Below are 22,021 nucleotides of genomic sequence, written 5' to 3'. Positions count from 1 at the left end.
TTTATTACAAATAAAATATATTGCATCAGAGTTTTTTTTAATGCATCTCGATTAACACGCTTTGGACAATTTTAATTTCGGCAAGGTCGCTCGACTGATGATTAGGTTTGCTCCTTTGTGGTGGGGTTCCAAGGTAATTTCTACTATTTGCGATAAAGTTTACTAATATACCAACATCTGATTTGTGTTAACATTGAATGTACTGCAGCCAAAATAAATTCCAGTCCTCCAGTAACAGTTCGAGTTGCAGTTACGATTTCTACTTTATAAGATTGACAATCTCCTGAGATACTCCATTAGACTCACTAGTATCCATTGGGTGAAACCTCAGTGTTTCCACATACACTCAAGATAGAAGTGCATTATTATTCGCCGAAACTTTAATTTCTGATTGCTAATTGAAGGCCTTCATCCATTTACGTCTATTTCGAAAACTTTTCTGGGCAGTCATTTTCGTTGATTATCAAAAATTTAAGTGTGAAATTACAAAAATCCTCGTCTTTGCTCATTCGGACCATTCACTTTTTTAGATATGTGAATCTCCCGATCTGTGTATCTCTTGATGCTTCGTGATCGATTTATTGAAGTCGTATAACCCGGTTTTCTTGCATGAGATGAGCTATAAATGTTTACGAGTTCCTGAGTTCATTAAGAGAATCGTGTGCCATCAAATGGAGAGTAAACAATGTTTCGGATTTCTCTCGGATACAGAAAACTGAGTAGTATATGTGGAATAGGTCCGGGTGGTAAAATGTACAGCGATTTTTGTGCGATCTCAGAGTAACTGAGTGAAATGCACACAAACGGTGACAACTGATTTCTAATTACGATACCTTTTCACGAATTATATTGGGAACTTATATTAACTATAAGTTTATGTCAACAAGTGATAAAATCATGCGTACACATACCTCTTCTGAACCTACTTTACTCTCACCATGTTTCTTCGTTCTGAATTCCTATAAACACCAAGGAGGATTTTAGTTTGCATTGCGTGGGGTGCTCAGTTTTCCCTGAAATCTCACTTCCTCCATTTCAATCTATAAGATCACAAGACAGCGTTTCATTCCTCTAATTACAGCTTGGTAGTCGGTCAGCTTGGTTAACACTGATACTGCAGGTTCTGTTCGTGGTTGTAAGTATTGAACTTGTAAATGTGGTCCCCTTTTTCTTGTTTAATGATAACGAAACGTTAATTTATTTATACTAATTAAACCAAAAGAAATTTGGTTTCTTTGTGTACAGAACTTCAAGTCTTTACTCTCATGGAGGTCAAACAAGCTGATAAGTTCCTCGTTCAAACTTCGGTTGCCTTCTTGTTTCCGTACTCAGGAGAATTCCGGTAAAGCATCGCGTCCTGGAGAAAGCAAGAATGATCAGACATCTAATATTCGTAATACTGTTTTAAGTATTTATAAAGATAATATCTATTTTAGCAAAGCTTGAATTGCGGTTTTCATTTTCTCGAAATAAAATGCCTGACCCTCCTGGCGGATGGCCTCTTGCTTCTTGGGCTATACTTGGTGTTGTTGGTTTGACATGGGTTGCCTATCACAATTTTTCAATGTATCGAAAGGTCGATTGGAAGGAGTTTACAGATAACTTCCTACTAAAGTAAGGCTTCAATATATTTCCTTACTTTGTTATTATAGGAAATTGTTGGTTTAGTTGTCCAACCTTACAAACAGGTAAAATGTCTTTAGTTGGACAATAGATAGAGTTCCATAGCGCCCACATACGTGCTAATATTCTCGACAGAATTGCAACTTAAGTGATTCTTATTTTGTCAAGTTCTAGTGTAGCATATTGGTTGTGAAGTCCGATGGGTATTGTGACTCAATGATATTTGGTTAATTCGGTCATACAAATCTTTGTGTATTTTTATATCAATGTGGCACAAAAGACATGGTAGCAAGCTTATTATCAAATTGAACTAATGTCAAACACGATCTCTTAGTTTATCAGTCAGCGAAATCAGTTGGTTAACCGTAATTGCTAGCCTGTTTTGGAATGCGGGTGATAGTAAATAAGTAATACAGCACTTCATAGTCTTGAATTCCTTTTATCTCTCTTGTCTACGTCTCACGTTTCTACTTTGTTAATGTCAATAGTTTGTTGCAAACACTAGGAATCTTCAATCATTAAAGGTCACTTTTCACATATGAACTATTATTTTGTTAATTTTTAATATGAAATCGTATTTCCTTGAGTATTTAAACCTTGTCATAATAATAATTGGCCATTACTATATTAAAAAACGGCCTTTCAAGGTGTAAGAATTAAAAATAGTATTTCAGTCAGTTCATTTATGATGGATTTGACTTGAAGCATAATACACAGGTGATCTCTCCGTGTTTCTTGAGTTTCAAATTCTCCATAAGTTTGAACTTGTCACATTAATACTGTTCGATCATAAATGTATCTCATCAATATCGCCTAAAAGGTCAGCTACTTGTGATTAAAATACTTCCGTAATTGTTCCGGAGATCATAACGCTTACATTAGTACGATAGTTTCGAAACTATTATTCCACTTAGTTAACGGCATTCATGCTTCTTACTACAAGACCTATCTGTTCTCTCTGATTTAGTTTGGAAATGTTGAAATAATTCTGATTGTTAGATTCTAGACTGTTAATTCAATCCATATGAAATCAGAATTTGCAACTAAAAGTGGTATTTACTAAGATTATTTAATTTTCTCATTCCTATTTAACTTAAATGGATATGTTTTTAAAGTCAACATTCTCGTTGTCTGGTTTCTCAGGAATTTAGCCAGTGCCAGAAGATTCACTTTTTGACTTAGCATGTACAGACTACATACCTATGTTTAATGAAAACTCTGACAACAAACCAAGTCTTCTGATCTCTGAGCGATAATGCAAACACGTTTGGCAAATATTTCTCCCTCTAATAGCGATATTTTGCCTCAGCGTTGTTCTATGTCAACCCCTGTACTGACAATACGGAGTAAAGTAGTTAAGAACGTCTACTACTACCCTAGAGGTCTCATCAGCGCTAGTGGGTGGGTGTCCGACAAAATCTTGTTACAGGTTTGTAAAGCTTGTTTAGCCTTTGCCAACTTACGTCACTTGTGGCGTAGGCGGGTTGTCCGTATTTCAATAAAAGATTACTGTGAGCGACAGTTCTCTCCGTCCTGCTTCATTTGGGGAATTAGGAGCCATGCACAGGCTAAACTTTTTTGAATATAGGTCTTTTGAAGTGCTTTACGTATTGACGAACAACCGACAGGAATGTTGGTGTTAGGCATAAGATACTAAGTACAGGTGACGGATCGTCTGGTAAGGTAGTAGCCAGCTGCCTCCCACCTTGACATGCGACTTTTGCTGGTATAAGAGTAAACTGAAAAAAGGCTAAAGGGGGCCAGACCAAGACATGATATCGATCCATGAAGTCATTAGCAACTTGACTGAACCATGTTGATAGATACAGACTACCTTGTTGGAGTCCATGGAAAATAGTGATTGGTGTTGTAGACTGGCTGACGTAACTAGAAATCGTTCATAGTGAAATGACGCCATGTACTCTTATATTTTCCTAAAATCCAGAGTCTTAAAATCTTGTGCTTTTTCTTCTATACTTACTATACACCACCACTACTACGACAACAGCTACAACTTCTCTTATATTTACTACTCTTAGATTTGTTTTGGAATTTTTTCTCTATTTCAATGTATGGCAAAATGAACCGGTCCTACGTTGCATATAACTGACTAACGAGTGTAACCCGGTACAACTTTTCACTGAAAATAAAATGCGCTGTACAAAATACTGAGATAACATTGGAAAGTAAGGACGGAAGTATATTCAAAAAGTAGATAAGTATATATATATATAAATTAAGAAGAATGAAATACAATAGAAAATATAGTTTATTCATTAATTGCGTTCCTTACAGTTAAAGGAGTTTCACTCATTTTTTATAAAGAATAGACAAATAAACTACACATTCACCATCGTTTTTCTATTCTTAGCTATATCTAATCATGTCTATACCCGCCGGGTCGTATCATCTCTACGACCTCGACCTACGAGAAATGTCAGTCCTACCCAGCTTTCTTTCATCTCTAATACCATATTATTGGTTGACCCATCTCCTTATTCTAACCAGTCTTAGTGAGTGTAAATGAAGCACAATGTGGAAGCCGCTGGATGACATCCGTAAAATATATTCGAACCGATTGAATCATCATTACTGCACCCGAATACCCATTGTCGAACCTCATCACCACCATTAAATGTCAGCAATCATTCTAAGACATCAAATCTTCGGGTTATTAAAAAACTTTAGAATTCGTATAGCTTTTCATTTTGATGACTTGGATGTAGCACTCATAACTTTTAACCTATTCAGTCGAATTACTTTAAATTAATGATGCGTCACGGTTAAAAGTATAATGTAAAACTGCTTATGTTTAATAAACAGACTGAAAATTTCTTTGTATAATATATATGTGCATCTCATTTATATCAGTATATTTCGTAGGGGCGCTGTCCATCACTTAGAGGTTGTGAACAAATCTTGGGTTCGAATTCATCTCCAACCAGGCGCAGAGTCCGAGTCGTATGGATCAGTTGATCTCAGCAAGAAAATTTATTGGTTTGAAATCGGTTCAGTTGACACTTTTGAACGAAGTTTACGTGATATGGAGGCTCATATGGGTATAGATCCTATGCATAGAACGTTTATAACCTATAGCAGTCGTCTAAAGCCGTAAGTATCATTGGTTTCTTATAATTAATTAACTTTTTTAAAAATTATTTACAAGGCACAGATTTGTGTACATAACTTCGAGTCACACTTTAAGTCTAAGGTGTTTATGATCATCAAAATCGAAGTAGGTAGATTGGGGTTCAAACTTGTAATTTAATGGCTACAAGTTGAACTTTCTAATCACTGACATTATTTATATTTATTTATGTAAATACATAAACATTGGTACAAGGAGGCACCAAATAGATATTCGCCACATAAAATCATTCGGTTTGTGTGAGGGCTGGGATACTGCCCGGGTGCCCAAACCGAAGCAGGTAGTTCACTTAGGGAGGCCACTCCCCGAGCCTTTGATCTAAAGGTCTTATCCACAAGTCAGTGGAGCAACGTAAAGTGATGCAGTCCCATTGTAGCCGGTGACCAACAATAGGTTCATACGCCATTTGTTTCCTAAGGATTCTGGAGCCCATGTGCACCATTAGTTTGGAGTCAGAGTTTTCCATTTCCCCTACGTGGGTCCTTCGTATCAACCAAACCGGTTAAAGCGCCGGACATTCGCTTATCGTCCTCTCAATTTTTTAAACAACACCGCCGCGATAAGGTAATGAGTAGGATTTTTCTGTCAGTGCTTGTATGCACATGGCCACGTGAGAGCATTTGGAGAGGGAGAGCTGACTCTACTCACTCTCTGCCGTACCAGGGCATTTGGGGGCACATCAGAGAGAACTATCATTAACTTTGGTATGAAATTAGTCTACAGATTTTTTTATAGATTTACAGTGTGACAATTCACAGTTAACAAAAAATAATTGTCTATCAGTAAATCATTTCATACACTTGGAGGACTTTGTTTTTACAGAGTAAAATGATACGTTTTGTAGAAGCTACTATTTATCGTGATTTGCTTCGACGTTTGATCATGATTTATTCTGATCTCACCACTCATTCTGTCGTCTTTGTATGTGACCTTGAGATGTGTGTATCGTCTCATGTGTCTCTATGGTTGCTTGTATCTTTTATGTCCATAAATCTTGATTCGTGTTTTAGATAGGTTGAGTAGATACATTTAAACTCTCCACTTTTCTTTATTCTGTATTTGCGCTAACGAATGTGTGAAATATATGTATTCAAAATCATTTTCATATTTGATATGTTTTATCCAATTATTTACTAACTCAAATTAAGTCGATAAATATACACGAAATTAAGTAGGATATGTATTTCATTCGCGTCTGTTTCATCTGATCATAATAAAGTCAGTACATTGGAAGTTTAAAACCTTCCTGTCATTCTATTATTACAACGCATCTAACTAATAATCATTCAGTTAACTAAAAGGTTTTTCCCACACTTGTCAGTCATTCACTTCCTATTGAAAAGCTTGATGAGGTTTGAAGGTTTTGAGGTTCACTACAGTCTCAAGTGAAACCATTCACGGTCGTTAGTACCTGTACACTACTTGGATAGTTTTACAGTAGAAAACTTATTTGTTATAAGCTCAAAATATTTTGCTGTCAATATTATATTACATTAAACATAAATTGCTAATCGTTCAGCTGGTTTTGTTATTTACTTGAATTAATCCTTCACTTTATATCAAAGAGTAAAACAACTGTATTCGAAGTGGTAACTGTGGGATAAATGCATGTTCAATGTCACAAAAATTGTATTCTCCTGAGCAAAAATTAATTACAGTTATTTTTGTCACCTCTAATGAACTGTACACAATCTCTTTAAAACAAATAGACGGATAAGTTTTTTGTACTACAACCAAGATATGCGTTTCTGCGAAATGGAATATTCAGTATCTAAATGTTGGTTTTCTCATATTTTGTACATCACTTGTCATTTGTTGATATTTACACATAAGGCCTAACCGAAAGCTGAGTGAATATTTGACCAATTTTGTAGAAGTTGCTATGAATACCAAATGTTTTTCTGTAAACCTAGTTTCTCATGTTTTCACGACCATGGATTCTGATTTCCTTCATTTAGTAGTATATATATATATATATATATATATATATATATATATATATATATCAGAAACCGAGATTTAGTGGGACTTGGAGATTTCCCACGTGCTTATTATTCACGACTATTTGCAGGATTTCGAATCCTATTGTTTTACCTCTTGTGTGTCCATGCTCTTATCCTTTTTTCTCATTTGTAGATCAGATGTTTTATATGGCATTTTCTATATTTCTTTGTTCTTAATGGCTGTGTATTCTTTACGGCCTGCATCTGGTGGTGTTGTAAGGAAGGTAAGCAGTGTTTATGGTAGCACGAAAATCAGTTAATAAATTTAATAATAGGTTTAAGTGTGAAAGTATATTGATGTTATGCATATACAACCGATTCCTTCTTTTTCTAGTCAGGACTGGGTTCAGGATTATTCAATTTCGGACAATCACCTGTGCGTTTAATAGAAAAAGATAAAATTGGTGTACGTTTTAGCGATGTAGCAGGTTGTGAAGAAGCAAAACTTGAAATAATTGAGTTTGTTAACTTCTTAAAAAATCCAACAAAATATGAAGCGTTAGGAGCAAAGATTCCTCGTGGTGCCATCCTAAAAGTTAGTTTTTTGTGGTTTGATTTACAGTCTTATAATGTGCCATAATTACTGTCCGTTTATTAGTTTATATTTCAACGATTTTTTATTGCACGTTCTATTTGTCACTTGTTATCTCTATTTTAGAACCAACTTCACTTTATTATCAATTGGGGTTAGTGATTAATGGTGAATGACTTTTAAATTGTTAGAAACAAATTCTGTGTCTATCGAATAATATGATTTGGCTGAGTGATGGCTGATCGTACGGCTAAATGAGTGAGATATTTTTAGGGTCTTCATCGATGGAAGTGGATAGAATACGTATAAAATGACCATCTGCTGCCCACCTCGACGCGCGACGTTTGCTGGTATAAAAGTAGTAAACTAAAAAAAGGCTAAAGGGGGCCAGACCAAGACATGATATCGATCCATGAAGTCATTAGCAACTTGACTGAACCATGTTGATAGATACAGACTACCTTGTTGGAGTCCATGTGAAAATAGTGATCGGTGTTTGTAGACTTTGGTTTACGAAATTTATGATCTTTTACATTAGGGAAGATTCATTCACTCATAGTCTTCGCTTAGTTCCTGACTTTTAAAATTATCTTATACATCATATTCCACAAATCCGTCTTCGAAGTGCATTCTCCCTGCTTAAGCTTATTTAATACTCGTATGCTACTACTTTGGTATTCATAGCGTTGTACTGTTTTGTGATAAATTGAACCAATATACATATATGTTGAGTCCTACATTGCTTAAAACTAAGTGACTGTGCCATTAATTTTTATTCTCAAACCAACTTAAGATCGTCGGTTATATTGCAACTTATTTGACAACAAGGCAGTAATAACAATAATAATCGGATGTGATTGTAGTAAAGTGTTCTCTTCGAAAACTTCCTATTCACGCTGCTACATGGTCTTATCAATTCTTTTGGATAGCTTACTCTCTAGTTGGGTCAATCAATGAAAAATATTTAACCGTTTTTTTATTGTAAGTTTTGATTAGTTGAAAATCTGACTGGACATTTTGTTGAATGATAAACAACATAATTGTTAACCTCTGCTTATCAAACGGAATCTTTCTCGAACTCATGGGTTGTAGCGTTGCTAATATTACACTCATCGAACTCACTTATTTTTCCCAAACTGCATTTCTATTTTGAATGTCATCGAAGTTGGCTTTTATTTCTCACCTTTTGTTTCCTGTCTTGTTAACTTATTTTCTAGGTGTACGTATATGTGGCGTGGCAACCTAAATCAGCATACATTTATGTCTTTTCTTAGGTGTATGATAACTGTTTGTGGGAAGAAAAAGAGCATAGTTTTTTGAAATGCACCACTTATTTTTTGTATTACTTCACTCTGTCACAGCAATTAACTACACAGATTTCATCATTTTGTCTCGATTTACTTTAGCCTTCAGGTTTGCTGTGAATATTTTAAAATTTTCCCCATAAGTGATGAATTTTTTTTGTAATTCAGTCTTCTTAGAAGATTGCACTCGCTATCAATTTTCCTCGGGCTTAACAACAGGTGTTCTCTTAATTTAGGGTCCTCCTGGAACTGGAAAAACACTTTTGGCTAAGGCGACTGCTGGAGAAGCGAATGTTCCATTTCTTTCCGTTTCCGGGAGTGAATTTTTAGAGATGTTCGTTGGTGTAGGACCGAAAAGAGTACGCGATATGTTTGCCTCTGCACGAGACAAAGCTCCCTGTATATTGTTTATTGACGAAATTGACGCTATTGGTGGCAAGCGATCTGGTACATCTTTCGGTCATCAGGAACGGGAAAATACTCTCAATCAACTACTTGTGGAAATGGACGGTACTATTATCCTAAATTGACACTTTGGTTTTCTCTGTAACGTTTTTAACACCAAATTGCTTTTTTTACAGCAAACAGTCTTTATAAGTTACCGATAAAACAGTGAAAACAAGTTTGTCCCAAGGATTTGTAGATCATTTTCTGGTTGTGTGATTACAAGCGTTCGCCAGTATGGACACAATCGTCATTAGCTTTCTGCTTATTTTGGATTCATTTTTGCTAATATGCTGAATTAAACAAGGAACATAGTTTTTCTGCATTTATAATTTTCAAACTTCCACATTAGTGTACTACATACTGTCCGTATGGATCGAAGGAAAACTCTTAGCGAATATTTTATTTCCCAGTGTAGCACAATAAACATGATATCTGAGTAACTTAGGTTAAACCATTGGGTGATTACTGTTTAGATTTTTTATTACTGTTAGGAGTAGTTAAACTAAAGGTTATTATTTTTACAAAACAATTTACTAAATGGAGTGCTTTGGAAATATTTTAACCAAGTATAACTTTTTAGTGAATACGTTCTCCAATGAGTGTTATGTTTGATTATGGCTGTGATAAGTTAGGTACTTGATTCACTAAGGAATTCCTTATAACTCGAGTAGGCAGTATAACTTTCAAGATGAAAGCTGATTTGATCTAAGGAACCGACAGAAAATCCAAACATTTTAGATCAAATTTATACAGAAATAGTGAGTGTAATAGACGCCGTTTAAAAAAGTCTTGTTGAAAATAGTAACAAAACACATCAAAGTTAATGAACAGGAAATCACCGAAGTATTTTCCATACTACTTTTTTGTACTTGGGATACAATTTGCTGTTTTCGACTAAATTTATACCTGGGTTTTTTTCCTATGTAATCTCTGGTTAAGTGCTCTATTTCATGCCAAATGTTGATAATGGCCTGAAATCAAACTTCAACTTATAATTGTATTTTTACCGAAAGTTTCATTTTATTCTTTAGTGATTTTTGTTTGGGGGCTTTTCCTTTCTAATGACAATTAAGATCGGTTTTCATGTTTATTATTTATGTAGACATAAATATACAACACAGTTTATTCCTATAGAACATGTTGGTTGAATAAAAAGTAGAAGTTATTTTAACCTTTAAACCTAGTGGTATTAATAGCAAAAGCACACATTTCGCTTTGTAAGTTAGTTGTTCACTGAACTTGTGTACATTTATTAAATTCTTCAGATATTCAAAGTGAATAAAGTTAAGACATTATATTTATTAATTCCTTGAAAAAGCTTGGACCAGATTGCCAGGCGAAACGTTGGATTTACTACAAATTCATTCGCTGAGATTTTACAAATATATATTATTCCTATTTAATGTCTTACATCAACTCGGCTCTCAAATACTGTGAAACTATTCGCTCTAATTTAGACGAGAGTTCTTAAATGAATAAAGTTAAGTTTATTTGAGACCTTGGTTTTTTATGCAAAACCTTATTTCATTCTCGTTCAAAGCATATTTATCACTAAAGGATACTTTTGAAATTTTTTAACCTCGTATTTAATTTATGTCGATTTAATTCAAATGATGAATTGTAACAACTGAGATGATGCATGGATACATCCATGTTGGTCATCAGTGTTGTATAATCTTCTCGCTGATTATCATTATAGATGTTTGCAAGAATCCTAATGACTATTTCATTTTTGTTAGGGTTTACTACTCAAGAAAATGTTGTCGTTCTAGCTGCTACCAATCGTGTTGATATTCTAGATCCAGCTCTTCTTAGGCCTGGACGTTTTGACCGTCAAATCTATGTATCGTTGCCCGATATCAAAGGTCGTGCATCAATATTTAAGGTTTGTACATATTACCTTACAGATTTTACTGTTTTAAATTTTGGCATCTTGAATTTATGAACATTTGTATTCCGTTTGCATACTCAGTTAAAATGTCAGTGTTAATCATGAGAGTAAATTTAAACGTAAATGCATATCTATACCAAGTTAAAACTATATGTATTCCTACCCCCATGATCTGTGTATGAATCCTAAGGGCTCTTTTGTATATCTCAAAACTACTTGGTATCAATACATATTCTGCGGTAAGTGAAGGATGACGCATTAAAAGACTGATCTTATGTTTTCATAACGCAGTTGTATATTCTGTATTTGCGGTATCATCAAACTGATGAATATTGGACCAGTTTAACTCTAACATATTTAAGCCATCATTGACAATGTATAGCAATAGTAGATTCTTTGTGCTCTCTCTTTCTGCTCTGTTAATGTACTGATATTGAATTGCACAGGGATGTGATGGACTGCATTCATTTCGAATCTGTTGTGTTATGTTTGAAGTCTGTCAAGTTTGAATACTCCACAACAGCCTAGTGCATAGTTAGCCTGGGATCACGATAAAGTACACATCAATAGATTTCATTGGCTGTAAGCTGCATATGTGGTTTAATTAAAATTATTCATTTAAAAGAAGCTGTAATTCAGATCATTCTACTGTTCGTTTGTTACCAATAGCACCCGTTATATTTCGTGTTCACTTAAAATAATTGTTCTCCAGACAATTAACTGAATTCTTTCTTCCTCGTGGATCCTGCCTAATATAAAGGTACAATCTTTGTCTATTTCAGCAGGTCCCAATCATCGTATTCAAATGTCTCTTTAATTCTCGATCTCGGGGCTCCTTGTATACAGTATTTTGTATGAAAATGACGTTAGCTTCCCGGTCATGTACAAATTATTAACTACGTTATCGGTATTTGGTGGGTCTTTAGATTTCTGGGACACTACATCGATGCACAGGACTCTGGGCTCCTTGCTAGTGACGCCTGTTGTCCGGTTTGAAATAGAATCCGAACATAAAAAATCACAATCAGTAGCCTAGGGCGTGATTTCAGAAGACCTGGAGTAGAATTTTGTGGACTTGAGTTGTTACCATCGGTGGCACACGTGTAAGAAGCCAAAGTAGGAGGTGAGATTTGACAAAGGAAACAGAACTAATATCTGATAATGAAGATGGGATTTGATTGTAAACAAGGTGGTCTCATGTACCGTTAATGGTTCGAAAGCAACTATCACTTTTCGGTTACCCACATCTTGGATAGTCCTTTAGTTGCTTGATAAGAAAACTGTTAAAAGTGGTCCTGACGAGCTAAAAATCTGATCACAATGCCTAAAGGACAGTTTCTCAAGGCCAGCTATATACGAGCTTTTTGCGAGTTTTTGCTGTGTTAGGTCTTTAGTTTAGAAGGAATCACTCTCTAAATCGAAAATCCGTATGGCAAGGTGATATGTGTTATTTTTATGTTTGTCCCTCTCCTTCCGTTTGGAGAAAGCAGCATTACAGCAGATGCCGGCTGTCTAGGAAAAACCGTTTATATATATATATATATATAAAGAGAGAGAGAGAGAGAGAGTTGGATTACGTAGTTTGTTAATGATTATATAGGGAAATTATAATCACTTTATAATTCTGTGTTATGATTATTGGCGAATTTTTGTTCCCCTTATTCATCTTCTGTTCTATGTTATCTACCTTCATCAGTTTTCATAAATATGTGTGTTTCTGTTTTGATACTAGATACATTTGAAACCGATTAAATTAGCTGATGATATGCAACTTGTAGCTCGCAAAATGGCTGCGCGTACTCTAGGATTTTCTGGTGCGGATATTGCCCTTATGTGTAATGAGGCAGCGTTAATTGCTGCGCGAGAAGATGCTCATAGCGTCAATCTGATCCATTTTGATAAAGCTATCGACCGTGTAATTGCTGGGTTAGAAAAGAAAAGTCATGTAATGTCGTTCACTTTTTTGTTCCGTTTTGACATGATGTGTTTATCCAGTTTCTCTGTTTTGAATTTGTCAGTATTTAATGATGTGTTTGTTGCAAACATAGTTAAGGGTATATAAGATGGAAACTACCAAATTTGAAGAGTATTCAGAAGGAAAAAAGAATTCAAAAATCGTATGTGAGTACCAGTTTAACAACTCAGATGAAGTAATGCACAGTTATGGGGTAATTGTGTTACAGTGTTTTAGGACTAAAGTTTCTCAGAATTTAAGATAGTTTCTCTTAGTTGAACTAAAAGCTAGGATAACTACAACAACCTATGCCACAGATGATTACATTGTGTTACGAAGAAATGATCATGGATTTCAGTATTTAACGAACGCAACTGTACGTATCTCCAGAAGAGGATAAGGATTCTTGACTTACGTGTTAATCGTTTGACATTTAACTAGTTTGGAACATTTTCGTACTCTGGTCCCCCTAAATTTATTTTGAAAGCTTGATGGTGTTGTGGCGTATGTTACTTATGCCGACAGACATAAGTAGTATGTAGCAACAATTGAAAGTAGAATGCCTGGCAGCAGAAAATTGAAGAGAACTGAAAGGAAATCGTAGAGTAGTTGAAATGAAGACATAATTAAAGGAATAGTGGAGTATGGGAAGGACAACGCAAAGTGGATGTGTGTATAATGTATTTAATGTATGATTTTAACATTTTATTAAAACACTGTGTGATTTTGCATCAAACAATAAATTGGTTTTCCCCGCCTGGGTTCTCGTTCACTAGTTTGGCTAGCTCACATAAAAGTGTGGCTCAAAGTGAAGTACACGAAGCTGTACGGAGTCACGTTAACTGATAAGTTTAAATAACCGTTGTTCCATTTTCGGTAGTAAAGGTGAATCAGATGATAACCCTTGTGCTAAAGTGGTTATCAGTTAGCAACAATTTTTTCTCCTTAAATTGAAAAACATATTAACTGTATGTGAAGTGAATGTGGTCCGGGAATTTTATTTCTCCAATCCCCATATGTTTGTGTGAGTGCTGATAAAATGTGTCATGTAGGTGAAATCTGCTATCCTGTTATTTTAAGCGTCTTTCAGGTTGACGCAGTCAGGCTGTCATGACTCTGAAGCATAATCTTCGTGAATTATAAAAATAAGAACTACTGTCCTAATGCCAGTAATTTTGTATGAATGAGGTCACATGACTAAGTTCTAAGGGTTGATAGGCAGGAAATAATAAAAAGAGATTGATCTGATCTGAAGGTTTGTGCTGCTCTATGTTTCACAACTTGGTATTTTCTACATTAACGTTCTTTATGTAATTTGTGCATAAAGTATTACTCGTCGCTGTTTGTTTATATTGGAATCGAATCAAATTCACTTAACAAGTATCATTACCTGCTAGACGTTTTCTACAAACTGAACCAATGAATTTTGTTGCCGTAATTTTTGTTTTTATATGATATGACTAATTGATTGCCTCTCATCACTAAATATTCTTTAGATTAGTTAGCTTTGTAACATCTTTCGTTTTTAAACCACGTCTCATAATTTACCTGACTCTCAGACTTCAACTATGCGCAATGCTTTTCCGTAGTACACATTTATGATTTTGATATGGAACTGTAACAGGCTATATATACAGGAAATAGTAGATTGTTCTAGCACTGCTGAAACAGACCTTTATTCTGATTCCTCTTCACTGTAAGCTGATTTCTGTTATGCTACTGAAAGTTGCTATTTTTTCTTTTATGGTCTAGGTTTATATCTGATGTATTCTACTACCTAATGTTGGAGCGGAGTAACTGTTTTGTATTTTTTGTTTACCCAGGTATTACAACCCGAAGAGAAAAAAACAGTTGCATACCATGAAGCTGGGCATGCAGTTGTTGGTTGGTTTTTAGAACATTGTAATCCATTGTTGAAAGTATCAATAATTCCTCGTGGTAAAGCTCTTGGCTATGCTCAGTATCAACCTAGGGATATATATTTGCGTACTAAAGAGCAAATGTTGGATGAAATGTGTTTGGCATTAGGGGGTCGAGCGAGTGAAGAAGTATTTTTCGGTAAAGTTGGAAGTGGAGCAGTGGACGATTTACAGCGTGTAACTCGATCAGCTTATGCTCAAATTGTCCAACTAGGATTCAGTTCAAAGGTTGGGTTGCTAAGTTTCGATTTGCCTCAGCAAGGTGATATGGTTCTTACCAAACCATATTCTGAGCATACTGCACAAATAATAGACGAAGAAGTTAGGAAACTTGTTCAGTCTGCCTACGAAAGAACACTTACGATATTAAGAGAAAAAAAACAGCTTGTCGACAAAGTAAGTTCTTCGTTTTTATTTTTTAGAAGTGTTGTGTTGAATTTTAAAATGTTTAGTTGCTCTAAAGTTTATTAATTCTTTCATTGTTCTGCTTATATTCTATCAGTTAGCTCTACAATTACTCGACAAAGAGCAGTTGCAAAAAGAAGACTTGATTGAAGTATTAGGTCCAAGGCCGTTTGTGGAGAAAAGCACATATGAAGAACTCGTAGGTCCTGGTAAGTTATCTTCGATTTTTTTTAATTTTCCTATGACGAAGTTTCTAAAACAACTCATAACATTTTTAAGTAGTTCAGTGCTTAGAGTTATATAATTTGGATGTACTTCCTGAATCCTAGAGTGATCTGCTTTTGAACAGCAATAATATCCTTAAGTAACTTGAGCAAAAGACTTATGGAGGACTCTCTCGAATCAATAATCCCTCGCAAACTCATTTCTGGCTGGTGATGAGAACGACAGCAATTCCAATGTCTGAAAAGCCGTTCACGCAATGGAGTTGCTTAGTAGTGAACAATAGAACTAAAAGTAATTAGGAAGTAAAAGCCATTTTATTTTAAACATAGGTTTGGATTACAGTTGTTTAAATAATCACAAAAAATTAAGTAGTGGTTTACTTACAAACCTAGTGACTCCAGCAATGGTCGTACTCTTTTACGGAATAATTTAATTCACCGTCAGTCAATCTTCTGTCCACTTCTATCCATCAACAACCTATTAGGGGATTACATAAAACCTCTAACTCTTAGTGATATAAAGAAAGGAGCAATGAAATTTTAAGGAGTAGAAATGTATTCCAGTGAATTAACTTCAGAGTTCTTTAGATAAGATTGCTCAGCACTATCAGTAAGATTAACTGGGGTAATATTTATAGCTTCGAAGCTAATAGTTCGTGTACTAATATTTCTTGCGTTTAACAAAATAACAGAAGTCTTTTGTTATTCTCAACAATATTAGTTTTACTTGTATATCTGTTAGAGTATTAGCTTTCTATGTTTAGTAGCCTCCGCGAAACAAGAAGACAAACTTGTATGTATTAGTACTATTTTTACTGTTCATCAGTCTTGTCCCGTGATTGTAATATAGGATATGTCTCTACCTTATTGTAATGCGTGTTAGATGCAGTTTAAAGCATTTGATTTAACACATCCACGTCTCTATTTGGCAACCCCCACCTCCCAATAGTGTGATTACGACATCTTAGCGTTTGCCTTTCTACAGGCATTATAAAACTTCTGGCTAAGGTCACTCTTTATTCCATGTATGCTGCATTCCGTGAAATCGTAAGCATAAAACTTCGAGTTTTAATTTTATCACTTATTCTGATCCATATAAAATGTCGACGTGGAGAAACATTCAGACTGGCTGCTATGCCTCCGAGCTTAGTGATGCTGTTGTTTAGGTACAAGTAGAGTATGTCATATTGAACCTTCTTACTGAATGAGATCAAGTAAATGACTGCACTTGAATCGTGGACATAAATTTCGACATCGACGATCCGCGGTTCTAGAGTTATTCTCCGGGTTTACGTAGCGTTCCAGAAATGTACCCTCTAGCATGTCATATCAATTGCGGTTCCAGAAGACTTCATGTAGCATTTCGTAAACTTGAATCGTTATTATTTGTGGCGCAGATGTAAAAAATCTAAAGATTGGTAGTAAAAGTATGGAAAATATTAGTTACTGAAGAAATTTGACCGTGATCGAGGTTAGCTTGGTTGGTGTTAAAGGTACAAATTTTATATTCCGTTTTCTGAAAAGACACTTATTGAGAGATTTTGAAGGGAAAATGAATCTCTTTTCGTCTTCACTATTCAGTAGTGTGACTTCAGAACTCATGAGACAACTATGTAAGGCCGATAGTATATCGTCTTTGTAAGTTTCTAGTGCGGTAGCTCCTCACATTAACCTCATGATAACACTAATTTGAATTAACTTAGGGCTGGGTCTTCTCTACATGTGATGATGGTACTGGTACTAAATGAAAATAAGGAGTCTCAATCCCCTTAACTAAGTATGACGTCACAACTATGAAGTGATTGCTAGTTTACTCCAAATTTAAAAGTTTTGTAACCCTTTACCCCATATGAACTTTACAAGATAAGTATCTTCTAAAATAGTCAAAGATCTAATACTGTATACATAGGATGCTGTAGACCGTCCTTAGCATAATGTTTCAGTTTCTACTGAAAATAATGAGTGGCATTTGAGGATTAGGTGTTCACAGACATATACAGAGTCCAATAATGCTAGACCGAAGATACTAGATATTCGTTTTATCATTAACTGAAAGTGTACTTTCGTAATCCTAAAGTACTGATTAGTTGGCATAACTCCTGATCATGATTAGTAATTTAAATAGGTTGTTGAGTTATCTATTACCTGATAGTAATGAAAGAATGATTATTATCCTTTATATATTTTGTAGTTTGTTGATGACCATACTTCATCTACTCTAGTACACATGTAAAATATGATCAGCTCCATGCTGTAATTAAAAGTATTAATACAGTTGTCTTTTTGATTTGTCTGTAGTGATATATGCTGAGATATAGTATAATTTATACAAACATGTTCGGTTTGTCGAAATTAGTATTCATTCTCTTACGTAATAAACTTGAAATTACTTCTTTCTGTAACAGAAATAGGTAAACTCTTTTGTGTTTCTTTTTCCAGGCTCCTTGGATGAAGATGTGTCACTCCCTCCTGGACTCAAGGACTGGAATAAAGAACCAGATTCCAAATCGAAGGCCTCGTAAACTTGCATGTAGTTTAGTCTGTATACTTATTCCACTAACATAACTTTTACATTTAACGTCGAAAAGAAAAATTGCAGTATGTTTGTAAAATAAGCTCTAAATTTCTTCTAATACATGGAATTATCCTTGTCTCCTGATATTTTTTAGTGCTTCGTATTACAATATCCCAAGTTTCTATTTAGGAAAATTACGCATGTCGATTTTGATGTGGCGCGTCGCTTCGTAAGCTTACCTTGCTTGGTAGAAATTACTCAATAATGTGTCTACTTGAGGGATAATAGTGTAACATTAAAACCAAGGACATTTCTTTATGATAATCCTTCTTGTATTGGTTGCTTGAATCTTCTCATCGACGTTTACGACTCTAATTGATCAGGCATGGAATGTCTTGATATCGCCATAAGTTACAATCATTATAAACAGAGATGGACAGTGGCTAGCATTCGAATCTAGGAGACGCGTTTTGTCCTTGTATATCACACAATCGCACAAAGTAGTGATTATCTGGACTCAGTAGCTAAGTGAATAGTTTGATGGCGTTTAAATCGTACGACACTGTGTTCGAGTCTCGAAATAGAGAGTTGTGGGATATATGTTCAACCAAGTGACAAGTCCTGGTTTCTACTAGCGAACATCGATCTGTATTTGCTTACTACTGTTTTAACGTGACCCTGTCACTACTTCACTGTGTGCATAAAAAAGTTCATAACAGCTCCCGCGTACTAGAAATAGATTCCTATGAACAGCATAACAATTTAATATGACTACAGAGATCCACAACACGTATTAGAACTTTACAACAAAGAAGAAACAGTTGTCTACTAGAGAATTTTCAGGAAAACAGTACTCAGGATCCCTTAAGTGTGAAGGCAGTGTGCACTGCCCGTACTGGGATAAAATAATATACTCATCAGTACTGTCAGCTCAAAACGGGAGGAGGAAGTGGATTAAAATCAGCTCTAAAGGTAGGACAACTTTCCCGCACGAAACTTTTAGAATGTGGAGCTAGTACAATAAGGACCACAATTTCTAAAATATCGTGAATTTTCACTTTATCTAATCCTAGCTTGATAGTGGTGATCTTTGGTTCAATAGACATTTTAATCACTCAGTGGTCTAGCGACCTAATTGGTATGGTTATCGTGCTTATGGAGGCATCTGCGGTGTTCATAAGGAAATATGGTTGTCGTCGTATGATTTTAATCCTCTTGTGCTGTGTGGTTCGCCGAGTTATTTGGGTGGAATCTGTTACTCAGTAGTGCTGTTCCTGAAATACTTCTGTTTGATGTAAAGAGACAGGGTTATGAAGGTCACCCAAGTTATGTTATCTCAGCTCTCTGTAGAAGAAGCACATCAAGAAACCCAAAGGCAAATAAAGTCTGCAAATGTAGAAAGTAGAATTAGTGTAGGTTTTGTAACGTGTATTATAAGTCATCTACGAAGAACCAGGGGATTTTTGTTTGAGGAAATAGATTGGTAAAAGTACAAATTAGGCAGAGTTCATGTAATAGATTATTTATCACAATATCCAAAAATACTTTGGGTTTGGATTTATGTTAGTATGTACGACTAATAACTAGGTTTACAGATGGAGGTTTGGGTTAGGAATAACGAGTGGAAGAATGCTTTATAACTTGTGGATGGTACTTATGCAGTCCATTGGTCTTTGGTAAAAAGAGCTTGGGGGTATTAGTGAAAATTTGTACTTGAGTACAGAGGAAACAGCATAACTCAACAAAGTCATCTTGCTCTGTGTTGAAACCATGTTTGACGACCGCTTTGCAGCTTCCTATGCGAAAACCCTACATTATTTAGTGAGCAAATGCCACTTCTGACAATGGTTGTCGATCATATAGAATAATACGAGGCCAAAAAATCTGATTTGCCATAGGAAAGTCGGCGCGTCAGTGGGCAAATAGGCTTGTTCAATCAGAGGGTATTAGAAGTAGCGTGTCACACCAACACGTTAACCAGATAGTGAAATATGGATTGTGTTTGTGGAATTCTCCATGGTCCCTGACCTACACACTGAATGGTAATTCGAAATGCAGTATTATTGAGTGTCTGTTTATGTAATTATACCAACTAGTATATGTAGTATTTATAAAAAAGGAAGTAAGCAATGGTATAAATAAGGCAAGTATGGTTATTGTGAGAGGCTAAAAAGTTCTTCAAAAATACGTATATGTCATATCCAACAACCAATTTATCATATTACGGTTTGTTCTCTGTACGTCGATCTTTTGATGTTCTGAAACTCTACTCTGTGTCTGAAAACTGACAGTACTATCATGACGAAGCACGATAGATCTATAAACATCAAGGGGATGGAACTTATTAGGTCTAGGCTTATCATTTTCGGATAAACATTCAAGAGTCAACATGCATAAGATGGAAGTGTTTTGCATGAGTTTTATTAGCTATGGTAACAGTTCTAACACTAAAACTCATCTACGGTATAGCATACGTTCAGATGGACTTATTTTGTTCGGAGCTGTGCGATGTTTGCTTGCAACAATAATCTCTGCACGCTATTCAGCGGCTGATTTAAATGTCAAATACATTACCTCCGTCTGTGTTCACATAGGTCCCTTTGACTCGAATACTGGTCTATATGTGATTATTAGAGTATGAATTGAACAGTTCTAGGTATGAATAGTTAGCCTAAAAAAGTCAGTCACTAATTATTATTCACAGACATTTTATGAGTACGACAGTGTTATGAAGAAACCATTTCGGGTTTCTTCAAAAATGCAACAATACACAAGTTTCAATAATGTTGGCATTATATCTGCCATATTTGAAAAAGAGAAAGGAAAGAAAAAAATTAAAATTTTAGTTATAGAATTGTAGCTGTAAATAATTCCCCAAATCAATAGCTCATTTAGTGTTCGACATTGGATGCTGACCACGTTGTTTAAGTGGACTTGTTTAACTGAAGGCTTTCGGTCATGCATCCGCACCAGATCACGTTTCGAACCAGCGTGGGACACGGCTCCTACGTTCACTAGTCAGCTTAGAATAAGCGCTTAGCGATATATTGATGACGTATCAAATATATCCTTCCTACCTCTTTGCATCTGACTTCTGATTTCATTGAGTTGGGGAAAGCTTCGTATATGGAAGGTGCTACTGGTAGCAGGTTGTAAAATCAGAATACTAGTCGTATCTTCAGTGGTGAGACCGACGTGATCTGGTACACCAAACCAATAAACTGTGAGTCTGTTCTTTTTTGGAATATCATTATTCATTGTTTTTCTTTATTTGATTTATATATACTGTGATATATCTCTTTTTTCCCGGATATATTTTAATGATATATTTCTCGTTCTAATAATACTATGACGGAACAGTCACCTAAAGTTTTTAAGTTACAATCTATTCCCCTAGCTTCGATTCAGTTAACCCCTTTTTGGCCTGACAATATCGAGTCCTGGTTCTGCTACGCAGAAGCAAACTTTTGCAGGCACGGGATCACGGACTCACGCTCACGATTTCTCGCGGTAGTTAAGGCGTTATCGCGCGAATTCAACAGGCACGTAACACCTAGTATGTTTACTAGTGATGTTTCCGAACCTTACGAAAGTCTTAAACGATCGATTCTAAAATGCGGAGATCTAACCGATCGACAACGGTTGGATCAACTCCTTAACAATATCGACCTGCAACATAGTTCCGCGACAGACATGTTGTTAAGGATGAAAGAAGTGATAGGTCAACGAACGTTCGATGATGGCCTATTTGAACAGCTCTTCTTATCCAAACTCCCAAAACAGGTGCAGGCAGTTCTCGTCTCGTTTCAAAACAACGCCGAGACGAACTGGCTGTATGTTCTTCCCAAACACAAATCAGGACCGAGAAACCTGGTCGGAAACTACAGACCTATAAATATCACCCCAGTTATTTCACGCATAATGGAAAAAGTGATACAAAGTCAACTATCAGATCACCTACTTAAGGAAGAACTAATAGATCCAACACAACATGGTTTCATTAGAACAAGATCATGTAGTACATGTCTGATAGACTTCTTTAACGAGGTTACTCGC

The 22,021-nt window shown here is 35.5% G+C and overlaps 1 protein-coding gene across 1 annotated transcript; it reads left to right on the top strand.

The window, feature by feature from the left end:
- Nucleotides 1–95: 95 nt before the first annotated feature.
- On the top strand, nucleotides 96–17,972 carry Smp_165550 (Afg3-like protein 2 (M41 family); the record flags this gene model as incomplete). Its single annotated transcript, XM_018788796.1, has 11 exons — nucleotides 96–133; nucleotides 1,246–1,393; nucleotides 1,437–1,614; nucleotides 4,507–4,734; nucleotides 6,908–6,998; nucleotides 7,109–7,309; nucleotides 8,847–9,120; nucleotides 10,797–10,942; nucleotides 14,726–15,217; nucleotides 15,324–15,435; nucleotides 17,890–17,972. Exons 1-11 carry the CDS (start codon nucleotides 98–100, stop codon nucleotides 17,970–17,972), a joined length of 1,989 nt encoding a protein of 662 aa, XP_018654303.1. The 5' UTR covers nucleotides 96–97.
- Between the last annotated feature and the right edge of the window lie 4,049 nt (nucleotides 17,973–22,021).

This window comes from Schistosoma mansoni, chromosome W (assembly GCF_000237925.1).
Source record: "Schistosoma mansoni strain Puerto Rico chromosome W, complete genome".
In the NCBI taxonomy this organism is placed as follows: Eukaryota; Metazoa; Platyhelminthes; class Trematoda; order Strigeidida; family Schistosomatidae; genus Schistosoma; species Schistosoma mansoni.
The sequence above is the reverse complement of the archived record's forward strand: the minus strand, read 5'-3'. Positions and strand labels throughout refer to the sequence as shown.